The sequence below is a fragment of the Phyllobates terribilis genome, unplaced genomic scaffold, assembly GCF_046119375.1.
Source record: "Phyllobates terribilis strain yellow unplaced genomic scaffold, ASM4611937v1 Scaffold_1__5_contigs__length_1240528914, whole genome shotgun sequence".
In the NCBI taxonomy this organism is placed as follows: domain Eukaryota; kingdom Metazoa; phylum Chordata; class Amphibia; order Anura; family Dendrobatidae; genus Phyllobates; species Phyllobates terribilis.
The window spans coordinates 799,724,277-799,736,949 of NW_027362761.1; the positions used below are offsets into that span (position 1 = coordinate 799,724,277).

The 12,673-nt window shown below is 42.5% G+C and overlaps 1 protein-coding gene across 1 annotated transcript in view; it reads right to left on the reverse strand.

The window, feature by feature from the left end:
• FRAS1 (Fraser extracellular matrix complex subunit 1) overlaps nucleotides 1-12,673 on the reverse strand; it is a 626,357-nt gene that overhangs the window by 82,677 nt on the left and 531,007 nt on the right. The window contains exons 45-49 of the mRNA XM_073637084.1: nucleotides 11,685-11,873; nucleotides 11,301-11,420; nucleotides 10,982-11,161; nucleotides 8,971-9,095; nucleotides 208-348 (exon numbers count right to left, since the gene is read on the reverse strand). Coding sequence (XP_073493185.1) covers nucleotides 208-348; nucleotides 8,971-9,095; nucleotides 10,982-11,161; nucleotides 11,301-11,420; nucleotides 11,685-11,873 — 755 coding nt within the window. The remainder of the gene's footprint in view (nucleotides 1-207; nucleotides 349-8,970; nucleotides 9,096-10,981; nucleotides 11,162-11,300; nucleotides 11,421-11,684; nucleotides 11,874-12,673) is intronic.

Sequence of the window (12,673 nt, forward strand, 5' to 3'; positions counted from 1 at the left end):
ATGATTTTTTGACCAACCATGACTAATTATTGTATTGATGTATTTGTGAAATTTAACCCAATAGCTTGCATGGAAAAAAAATTGATGGCTTTTGGCAATCACTAAATTAGACATACAGCATTACTATTCAGTCTAATATGGATTCCAGTTCCCAACAAAAAGATACATTCCAGCAAACCGAAGCATGTACATTCAAGAGCCTCATACCTCAGTATCAGCATCAATAGCCTTCAGCTCAAACTCGGTAATAGTCTTTCGAACACCTTCTTGCACCCTCATTCCTAAATTCTGCACCACGGGTATAGAGTCATCTACTTTATTAATAGTGATGTAAAAAGTCTGGGATACCTAAAATATAAAAGATATCAGAGATACAGCATACACACCACCAGCAAAAACCTTATTCAAGTTTATAAGCAAGAAATGTAAGTACAAGTAATAGAAGGAAAGATGTTGGTGAACTTATTTTCTGTCCAAATTCATTTTTCCTCTATATGAAATGAGAAAGATTGTGATATTAGTTAAATGTAACAAGCTTTGGGTGCTTTTAGACAATACGAAAACTACATTTCCCATCAGTCAGCACCACCTAACAAAGTATAATAAATAGGTCAGTGCAAATCAACTCTGACTGCAATAATCATGGAATATATTTAATATTTTAAATTGCACTACTGACAGATTTTCTACACAAATTTCCAGTTCTTAGAGCAAATTTAAATCAAATTGTGTGTAACCACCGGCCACAACAAGGCCACCTCACTTAGATGGGTCGCTACACTACACAATGTACATGTACAACAAAAGAATCTCTCCCTTGGGCAAAATAATCATGGGATAGATAAGAAGCAGCTTTAGTTTAAACTAATTAAAAGCAGCTTTGGAAAGGTGGGATGAACAGGAATTGTTTTTCAGTACCAAGGAGCAGCCACTAAGCAGTGAAGCTGTGGTGTGATGATCTGTATACAGTTTACACCAGTGGGTGAGGGTGCCAGGTGTCGTTGTCATTGGAGTGGGTAACCTCTTTAAAGTGCATTTTGATTATATTGGCTGAGACCACCTGCCACATATTAAAACATATCTACATTCTCCATAACTCAACTGGCGGCCACTGCATTGTTAAATTTGTTTGCTTTTGTATTGCAGTAGATTGCTAGTAGCCCATTTAGTTCACTTTTTATAAAATGCCGACTAACTTTGTCTTTTACATGCAGGGGTGAGGACGGCCTTCATCGTGGTCATTCTCTTTTCCCACCTGTCCATGGGTATTTTTCATTTGCAAAGAGAAAAGTGGGTTCCTACCAATAAGGAGATCATTTTCCAGACTTAAATGGGTTGTCCACTACTAGGACCACCTCTTCTCATACCCCACGATTGGCCCCGATAAAATAAAAATCTTATACTCAACCTCCCGTGCTGGGGGCTGTTCCTGTGGTGTCAGCATCCGCTCTCCCTGGGGCTCTCGTGCAGTGTTGTGACACCGGCGCCCAATCAGAACTGGCGTCACTGTCCCTGCCTTCTGAACATGAAGAGGAAGTCCGGACTGCGGCCGATCTCTGACTACTTCTTCATGTTCAATTCATACTAATGCGGAGACAGTGACGCCAGCGCTGATTGGGCGCCAAGCTCACGTGTCACAACACCGCACAAGAGCCCCCATGGAGAGCAAGTACCAACACCGCGGGAACGGTGCTAGCACGGGAGGTGAGTATAAGCTTTTTTATTTTCAGGCTGTGTGCCCACGAAGCATTTTCCAAGCGTTTATGCTGCGGAATTTAGGCTATGTGCCCACGATGCAGAAATGCTGCATATTTTTTACGCTTCTCCCTGGCAGGAAAAACGCATGCAGATTTTACATGCGTTTTTCCTGCCAGGTAGAAGCGTTTGTCAAGCGTTTTTGCATGCATTTCTGCATGCGGGTTATGGCTGTGTGCCCACGTAGCGTTTTTCAAGCGTTTATGCTGCGGAATTTCCGCAGCGGAAACGCTTGTAAAACGCTAGGTAATCCGCACCCCATGGTCCCCAAGGGGATTCCGCATGTTCTATGCACATGCTGCGGATTTTTCCGCAGCGTTTATGCTGCGTACAAAAATCCGCAGCATGTCATTTAATTTTGCGGAAGTGCAGCGGAACTCCCGCCATTGACTTGCATTGAGACGCACAGAAACCGCGACTGTACATTTTTACAAGCGGCTTCTATGCGTCTCTATGTGCGGATGGTACCCAGTTCTGGAGGAGAGGAGACTCTCATCCAGACCTGGGTACCATTGTACCTGTAAAAAAAGAATAAAATAACAAATAAAGTTTATACTCACCTGTCCGGAGGCTTCTCTCTGAATGCCAGCAGCGCTGAAGGACCTTCGGTGACGTCACAGTCATGTGACCGCAGGCCCTTCACCGCTCTGTCTCGCGATATGCCGGCAGCCAGGAACCAGACAGGAACGAGCGCTGCAGCCACGCCGGGGCCTCGGGGGTGAGTATAGCTTTATTTGTTTTAATTTTTACGGTTCACACTGTATAAATCCATGCTGTTTGCATGGATTTATATAGTGTGACCTAGTTGTCAAGCACTTTCCAAGTGATGCTATCGCCTGGAAAGTGCTTGTCAATCTGCATGCGGAAACGCATGTGGATCCGCATGTATTCTGCAGGAAAAACGCATGCACAATCTGCATGCATAGTTACATAGTTAGCAAAGCCGAATAAAGACCTGCGTCCATCAAGTCCGACCTGTTAGTTCTGTAATTGCTAAAGTTGATCCAGAGGAGGGCAAAAACCCCAAATGATTTAGCCAATCTTCACCTGAGGAAAAATTCCCTCCCGACTCTGAAACCAGCAGTCAGAATAAATCCCTGTATCAACCTACTATTTTATTCTATTGTTAAGTATATGCAGAAATCTGCCTGGTATCTAGAAAAGCATCCAGTCCCCGCTTGAACTGGTTTAGTGAATCCGACATTACCGTCTCCTCACTCAGTGAATTCCATATTCTCACTGCTCTTACCGTAAAGAACCCCTTCCTATGCTGGTGCTGAAACCTTTTCTCTTCCAGTCTTAGTGAATGCCCTCTTGTTACCGTAATATCCCTCCTTTTGAACAAATCCCGGGCAAGGTCTCTATACTGTCCCCTAACATATTTGTATACATTTATTATGTCCCCCCTCAACCTTCTCTTTTCCAGGCTGAATAGTCCTAGTTTTGCCAACCTCTCTGGGTATTGCAGTCCCTCCATTCCCCTTATTAATTTTGTTGCCCTCCTTTGTACCTTTTCAAGCTCATTTATATCCTTTCTATATATTGGGGCCCATAACTGAGCACAGTATTCCAAGTGTGGTCTGACCAGTGCTTTGTACAGTGGAAGAACAATGTTCTCATCCTTTGCAGCTATACCTCTTCTGATACATCCCATTACCCTGTTTGCCCTTACAGCAGCGGCCTGACTTTGGGCACTCCAATTTAGTTTGCTATCAATCAAGATGCCCAAGTCCTTCTCCATCTCTGAATTCCCCAATGATTTCCCATTCAGTGAGTACTGGTGACTTCCATTTTTCCTTCCCATATGTATGACCTTACATTTCTCCTCGTTAAACCTCATTTGCCATTTAATGCTCCACCTACCCAGCTTATCCAAATCCCTCTGTAGGTCTTCACTATCCTCTTTTGTATTAATTGTTTTACATAACTTTGTGTCATCTGTAAATATTGATATTTTACTATTTATCCCGTTGACTATGTCGTTAATAAAGATATTAAATAACATTGGGCCTAGTACAGACCCCTGTGGTACCCCACTAGTGACGCTTACCCAATCTGAGTATATTCCATTTATAACCACCCTCTGCCTTCTATCCTTTAGCCAGTTAGCTACCCACTTGCAGACATTTTCCCCCAGCCCCATCATTCTCATTTTGTATACCAACCTATTATGTGGCACGCTATCGAACGCTTTTGAGAAGTCGAGATACACGACATCCACTGGTTCCCCCTGATCTACTCGAGAGCTAACCTCCTCGTAGAAGTCAATCAGGTTTGTTTGGCTGGAGCGATTCCTCATGAATCCATGTTGGTTCGGGGTTAATAGATTATTAGCATCAAGATGCTCCATGATTGCCTCATTAATAAAGCCTTCAAAAATTTTGCCCACAACGAACGTCAGACTCACCGGCCGATAGTTTCCGGTGTTACTTTTTGCTCCCTTTTTGAATATTGGCACTACATTCGCCTGTCGCCAATCAAGTGGTACAGACCCAGTCTCAACAGAGTCCTTAAATATAAGATATAACGGTCTGTCTATCACATTACTTAGTTCCCTTAGTACCCGTGGGTGTATGCCATCAGGTCCTGGTGATTTGTTTATTTTAATGTTACTGAGGCGTTTCTGTACCCCAGCTTGGGTTAGATTTGTCATACTTAGTGGAGGATTAAGCTTGTCACTTCTCATTTCGCCTGTTAGTTCTTTTTCCTTTGTGAAAGTTGACGAAAAAAATTTATTTAATAGATTAGCTTTATCCTCATCTTTCTCTATGATTTTGCCTTCATCACTTTTTATCGGTCCAATATTATTCGATTTAATCCTTTTACTATTTATATACGTAAAGAACAGTTTGGGATTTGATCTACTTTCCCTAGCAATACGTCTCTCTGTTTCCTCCTTTGCTATTTTTATTTGTTTTTTGCAGGTTCTCGTTTTTTCCTTGTAACACATTAGTGCCTCCTTGCTGTTTTCCTGTTTTAATCTCTTGAATGCCTCTTTTTTGCTATTTAACGCCCCTTTTACGTTCTTGTTCAACCATATTGGTTTCCTCTTATTTCTGGCCCTTTTATTCCCATACGGTATATACCTCTCGCACTGAGTATTCAGAATTCTTTTGAAGGTTTCCCATTTACTATTCGTATTTCCTTGATTAAGAACTTTGTCCCAGTCTATAAGTTGAAGGTTTTCTTTCAGCTGATCAAACTTCGCCCTCCTAAAGTTTAATGTTTTAGTTGTTCCCTTATTGATAACCCTACTGAAGGGCATTTTGAAGTCTATAATATTATGGTCGCTATTACCTAGGTGCCCCCCTATCTATACCTCAGTTATTCTATCAGGCCTATTAGTCAATATTAAGTCCAACACTGCCTTCCCTCTCGTTGGTTCCTGCACTAGTTGGGAGAGATAATTATCCTTAATATTTGTCAAGAACCTTTTTCCTTTCTGAGATCTACAGGTTTCTGTTTCCCAGTCAATATCCGGGTAGTTGAAGTCCCCCATTACAATCACCTCATTATGTTTTGCTACTTTGTCTATTTGTCCTAATAGCAGTTTCTCATTCTCCTCTGTTATATTGGGTGGCTTATAGCAGACCCCCAGTAATATTTTATTATTATTTTTTTGCCCCCTCTATCTCTACCCACATGGACTCGACCCCCTCTTCTCCCTCTCCTATATCTTCCCTTAGTCTGGGCTTTAGACGTGACTTTACATATAAGCAGACTCCTTCGCCCTTCCCCTGTTTCCGGTCCCTTCTAAATAAACTATAATCTGTTAAATTTACCGCCCAGTCGTAGCTATCGTCTAGCCAAGTCTCTGTTATACCTACGATGTCATACCTCTCCTCCGATATAAGCGCCCGCAGCTCATCCGCCTTATTGGTCAGGCTTCTTGCGTTGGTCAGCATGCAAGATAAAACTTTGGGGTTATTTAGCATCCTATTCTTCTCTAACGATCTAACTGTACTATCCCCACCCCCCTCTCCACCCTCATTATATTCACTTCTCCCCTTCCCCCTTGCTTGCCTCACATCCCACCTATTTCCTTGGTTTCCCCCCCCCCGTCTCTAGTTTAAAAACTCCTCCAACCTATTAGCCATCTTCTTCCCCAGCACCGCTGCACCCTCCCCATTGAGGTGCAGCCCGTCCCTACGGTAGAGCCTGTAGCCGACAGCGAAGTCGGCCCAGTTCTCCATGAACCCAAACCCTTCTGCCTTGCACCAACTCTTTAGCCACTTATTCACCTCCCTAACCTCCCGTTGGCGCTCCTGTGTGGCTCGCGGGATTGGTAGTATTTCTGAGAAAACTACCTTGGAGGTCCTTGCCCTAAGCTTCCTACCTAGATCCCTGAAATCATTTTTAAGGACCCTCCATCTACCACTCACTTTGTCATTGGTGCCAATGTGGACCATGACCGCTGGGTCTTCGCCAGCCCCACCCAGTAACCTGTCAACCCGATCCGCGATGTGCCGGACTCGAGCGCCAGGGAGGCAGCACACCGTTCGGCGATCCCGGTCTTTGTGACAGATTGCCCTGTCTGTCCCCCTAATAATAGAGTCACCCACTACCAGGACCTGTCTAGCCTGCCCTACACTTCCCCCCTCCCCCTCATTACTGGAGCATACACTCCCCCGGCGGTCAGAGGATCTGTCGTGCTCCAATAATGCCGGTTCTGAACCAGCCTTCCTATACTTCTTCCCTCTATCCCTTCTAACTGTTACCCAGCTCCCTGCCTGTTCAGCCTGCGCTTCCCCACTAAGCTCCACCCCCAGTGTTGACCCATTGAGTGTCTGCTCGGTGAGCAGCAAACTCCGTTCCATGTTGTCGATGCTCCTCAGTACCGCTATCTGAGCACTTAGATCCAGGATTTGGGCTTCCAAGTGCACGATATGCTCACATCTCTCGCAGCAGTATGGATCCCTGAGCGGTAGCTCAGGGAATGCATACATTGCGCAAGATGTACACTGCACGGCTCCGGCCAACATGGACGTCATTCTAAATATGGGGATACAGTCAGTATATATGTACAAGTACAAAACACAATTATTTATATATAGGTGTATGGACGGGGATCAATTAGGGATGTGCAAGTGTATCGATTAGATATCGGCGCGGGATCAGTTAAGTATGGACGGGGGATCAATTAAGTATCAATTAAGTATGGACGGGGGATCAGCTGAGTGGGTCAGGTGGATTAATTAAGTATGGACGGTGTGTCAATTAACTATGGACTGGGATCAATAAGTATGAACTGGGGAAATAATTAATTGTGGACTAGGGAATCAATCAATTAATTATGGACAGGGGGTTTAATTAAATAGGATGGGGGGTAAAGCAAATAAATAGGTATGGACGGTGGGTCAATTAACTAAGGACTGGGGATCAATAAGTATCAATAATATCAATAAATATGGACGGGGGAAATAATTAATTGTGGTCTGGGGAATCAATCAATTAATTATGGACAGGGGTTAATTAAATATGGTGGGGGATAAGGCAAATAGATAGGGACTGGGGATGAGTAAAAGTGGACAAGGGGAATCTATTAAATAGGACAAGGGGGATCAATCAATTATGGGCTGGGGGGGTCAATCATTTAAATGTGGTCAGGGGGATCACTTTAATATGGACGGGGGGTGGTCGGGGATCAATTAAATGAGGACGGGGGGGTCAATTTAATGTGGTCAGAGGGATCAGTTAAATATGGACGGGGGTGTTCAGGGGAATCAATTTAAATATGGACGGGGGGGTAATCAATTAAATATGGACTAGGGAATACAATACAATTACAATACAGATACAAATACAATACAGTACAGTACACACTTGGGTTCAGTAGGGCCGCTTATCGCGGCCTCCTGACCCTCACTCACCTCCTCTAGGGACGCTGCACGCTATCACAGCGCGCTTGTCCCTCCGGTCGCCTCTTACCGGTCCTCCTGATCACCTCCTGGTCACCACCACCTGGCACCCTCCGCTGGCCGGCACTGCACGCTGCCACAGCGCTCTCTTGCGCTCGTCCCTCCGGTCGCCTCCTACTGGTCCTCCCGGTCCGCTCGGTCACCTCCGCCTGGCTCTCCTCCCTTCCCAGGAGCTCTCTCCACACACAGCACAACTCTTGCAGCACACGGCAGGCTCCGCCTCCACCACTTCCTGTCATGCGTTTTTTTCTGCCAGGGAGATGCAGAAATGCTGCAGAAATTTTCTGCTTCATTTCTGCATCGTGGGCACATAGCCTATCAAGCGCTTTTCCAAGCGATTTTAGCATCACTTGGAAAAGTGCTTGACAACTTGGTCACACTATATAAATCCATGCAACCTGCATGGATTTATATATTGTGACCAAGTTAGTTTAAAAAAAAAAGAATAAGAATGGTAAAAAAAAAAAATTAAAAAAAAAGATTATACTCACCTTCCGATGTCCTTCTGGTGTCATCTCCGCTGAGTCCGGTCTCTTGCACTGCTTGCGGTGGTGTGAAGGACCTGCGGTGACGTCATTGAGTCATGTGTCAGGTCACCTGGCGGGAAAAACGCATGTAAAAACCGCATTGTTTTTCCTGCCAGGGAGAAGCGGAAAAAATATGCAGCATTTCTGCATCGTGGGCACATAGCCTAACAGGGCCAAGTGTGGTGTATGAACAAGGGTTGCCTGGTAGTGGATAACCCCTTTAAACCCAAGAGAGACATGCAATTCTTTTGCTGTACGACACATCTAAGACATGGAAGCTTTTCCTTATTAATTTCTTGCTAATACTAATATTTAGCACTTTTTAAAATAGCTCTGCTGTTAACATTAAGAACAACCAACAATAACAGCTATAATAGTGCCCATTGTGAACACAATGTACCAGACATGCAGAACTATTCTCATATCTGACTGGCATTGTACTTGTTACAGTTTTTAATACAAGAAAAGGCTCAAAATTAAATAATAATGAAATATCAGGATGAATGAAGCCGCATTAAAATGTAGTTTATATTCTGTATATATTGAAAAGAACAACACTCTTGGCTGAAGGCATTAGAGGGGGATGTGAATTGAATGAGATTAACTGATGCAGCCAAATAAACAATGATGAGACCTAGCAAAATTGAAACGGTAAAGAAAATAATATGTGCACCTTGGGAAATCTGCTGCAGGCCTATTTATTGTCTACCTCAAAACAAGCACAAATGTCCTGTAAACTGAGAATCAAACAAAACAAAAAATTCTTCTACCTCATTGACTCCATCTGAGACGGTGAAGGTGAAGTCATCGGCATGCTTTTCATCAGCACTAGTGTGAATGTATTGGATACTTCTGGACTCCAAATCTGCCTGGCTGAAGCTGCTAATTTTTATGCCTACAAAAGAGAAAAAATAATCAACCATGAATAGCTGTTGCCAATCTTTTTTTTCATTAAGAAACCATATAAGCAAAACCACCATCACATTAACCCTTAAATAAGAAATCAATATGTAACTTGGTACTGATAAAGTATTATAATATCACAGCTTAGTCACTATGTGCAGCAATTACATACTTTGTGCTTCGGTTTGTCATATACCTTCAGCTCCCACCTTTATTTTAACACTACCCAAGCTAAAATATGTTTGCAATTTATTTATTGCAGGTTTTTTTCACATTTAATGTGTTTTAGCTGCTTTTACACTTTGTGCAACAAAAGGGCATGGTTTCAAGGACAAGGGATAAAGCTTAAAGGGGTTTTCCATTTTCAGGAACAAAAACAAACATGCCTGCCCTGGGCTCTGTTGTGTGGCTGCAGTGGTGATGTCATGTCGACAGCGCTGTAGCCAATCACTGAGCTCAGTGGCTCTGCCAATGTAGGAAGCACAAGCCGCTGATGTCAATAATTTGCTGCTGCACTGCTGAAAAGACATCACAACTGCCAAACAACAGTAACTGGGGCAGCGGTAGAGACACAGCGCTGGACTCGGAAGGTAAGGAAAGCACATTTTGTCTTTTCACACCTAACTGAGCCTGCGTGCAACAGTTTCCTAATGGAGGAAAACCCCTTTGGGATACAATACCATAAACCAAATTGTATAAAAAATGTAGAGAAATTTCTGGCACAAAGTAAATTAGACATTTACAATAAATATGTTCCATTACAGTACCTCTAAATCACCCTTAATATATCGAGAAGGGGTAGAACACCCACACAAAGAATTTATTTTGTCAATGTCACAAAGTACAAGACATATGCGTGATTACAATGCAAGCTTTAAGATTTTAGATTTCAACAAAATACTTGAATTAAAGGGAGCCTGTCTTCTACAAAATGCTATTTACGCTGATATAGTGGTCATTTGCAGGTACATAGCATTTAAATCATGCTAATCTGGTTTACCAGAACAGTGGCTACAGGGAGAAAATTAAGTTTTATTCTCCCTGCAGCCACTTCCAGTTATCGGGCAGTGTAGGGGGCTGTAACAGTCACCACTCACTATAGTGTGAGTTCATTATGATCACTCCCCATGCACCTTGACTGACAGTCTGATTTGTATTCATATGCTGCGGAGCTAGCTGACAGTCAGGGTGCCGGAGGAGTGATAACAGTGCTCTCATAGTATAGTCACCAGTGAATGTTACAGTCCCCTGCAATGACTGAAAGAGTGCAGCTGCAGGGATAATAGGACTTCATTTTCTCCCTGTAGCTCCTCTTCCAGTAAACAGGCATGCTTTAAAGGTTATCTACCTGTAGATTACCACTATAACTATAGGGAAATAAAATATTTGAAAATAAAGGTGCTTCATGTGTGCCTTCGGCTACATTCACACAAACAAGGACTATTTTCTGAGGTCTGCGTGGAAAACATTGTGGTATATACTATTCTGATCTGATTTATGAACTAGACTAGTGCGTGTAAATAGTAGGCAGCTCCTGCACCCATCAACTATGCAGACGTGCACACAGAGCTGCACATGGGGCCAGGCACGTCTGTAATCTGAGGACATGACTGGTCCACAAAGTTCATTGCTTGTCTGAACTTAGCCTTACAGTATTTAAATATTGAAATCAAGGCAGATACTTTTTGTCCATGTAGAATATTTCCCCGTACTTGATTCAGACTTAACTTGAATCATATGATTGTACAGTGAATTTAGTTGATACAAAATATTTATTCTGTATTACAAACATTTGCAGAATCCTAAATCAGATGCTCTATAACTAATATCCCTTAAAATGTCACAGACAATCTGGAGAGGTTACAAGTGATCCAGTACCTGGGGAGCCTATGTGCTCCAGATGCCCAAGGCTAGGCGGCCTAGTGATGCGAAACAGTAGTTCTCTGGGCTCGCTGTCTCGATCTGTAGCTGACAGTTGCTGTGTAGTGATTTTTTTCCAAGTATTCTCATCCAAGGTGAGACCCTTGTTGGCAGTAATTGATGGCAGCAGTCTGTCTTCTAAAAGCAAGGGAAGCCAAACAAAACTGCTTTATGGGTCATGTTTATAAAACAGGCATTTGTTTTCCAACATGGTAAAAGCTATACATTTTGTCACAGGATATATTTGAGTCTGTAGAAGAGTACATGGTACACTTACCCAATATACTAATATAGAAAGATTGGTCAATCAGTGTATTCTCTTCCGAATCTACTACATCAAATTTAAAAAAGAAACTTCCTCCTGATTCTCCTTTATTGTGCTTGTACAGAATGTATCCTACAAACGGAGAGCACACAGCAATAGTACCAGGTAACATAGTACTTTATTTTATCAATGTATTTTTTAAATATAAGAAAGAAGTAATCTAGTGAGGTAAGCTAAGGAGCCAAAGCATTTTAATATAGCTTTATCACAATATAATGACATCGGGTGGGAGTAGAGGGTAGTATAGGTAAAGTGAATAAAATATGGGATGACTAGCAAATTATTACCAGATTGTGCCTGTTAACGTCATGAGACTAAAATATAGTTAATATTTACCTTTATTAACATCCATTTGAGTGAAGCTGGAAACCAGACCTCTAACAGAAATTGGCACCAGGTTATTATTCTTTGATATCTCTAGCTGTCCTACAGCTGGATCTCTCTTGATGATGTATCTCAGCTTGTCATCATCTGAATCTATGTCAGTTCCCTTTAAATGTTGGTCAGTTATTGTAGCTGTTGAACCTGGTTAATAATACAGATAATAAATTGTCATTAGAAAACAGCTATGCTTAGGTCCACACAACAAGAACTTATACATTAAATATTATTGGCAAATTATTAAGTAAGGGAGTGGAAAAGCTGCCCACACTCCCCCCTTGAGGATGTGATGGCTATATAATGCAGTGTGATGTTCTGAAATGTTGTTTATCTATTTTCTGCCTAGCAACAGTGAGTTAGCGGCAGGTAGGGTTAATAGTTGAGGAAAAGCCCAGTAGGGGAGAACTTACATGGGTATACAGGTTTGCAATTTCCTGTTTGTTGGCAGATCTTGTTGGCAGATCGTCATTACTTGAGAAGGAACAGATCCAATGTCTAGCTGCTTGCAGACTTGCATAGTAATAGTGTTGTGTGTGAAGAGAGAAGACTACGATATGTCAGATAGTACATTCTGAAGGAAACCAACGATCAGGTAAGAAGCAGCTGAGGTCCTTAACTCAGGCCAGGAGGTCTTCTTAAAGGGATAGAACATCACTCAGGTTAGAAGAGGGACAAGGTCCTTAGTTCAGGCCAGGAGGCCTACTTTATTGGTACTGACCTTTGCCCATGTGGAGCAAAAGTCCAGGAGACCTAATTAAAGGGGAGTGAGCTGAAGGAAGGATTCCTCATCTTAGATGAACAGGACTTAAAGGGAATCTGTCACCACATTTGACGTATCTACGCTATTAATATGGGCATACAGGTTATATACTGCTGAAAAAAGTCCTACCTGTGTGCTTCATATCAGATGCCTTGTTATTGATAAATCATCTTCTATCAGTTTA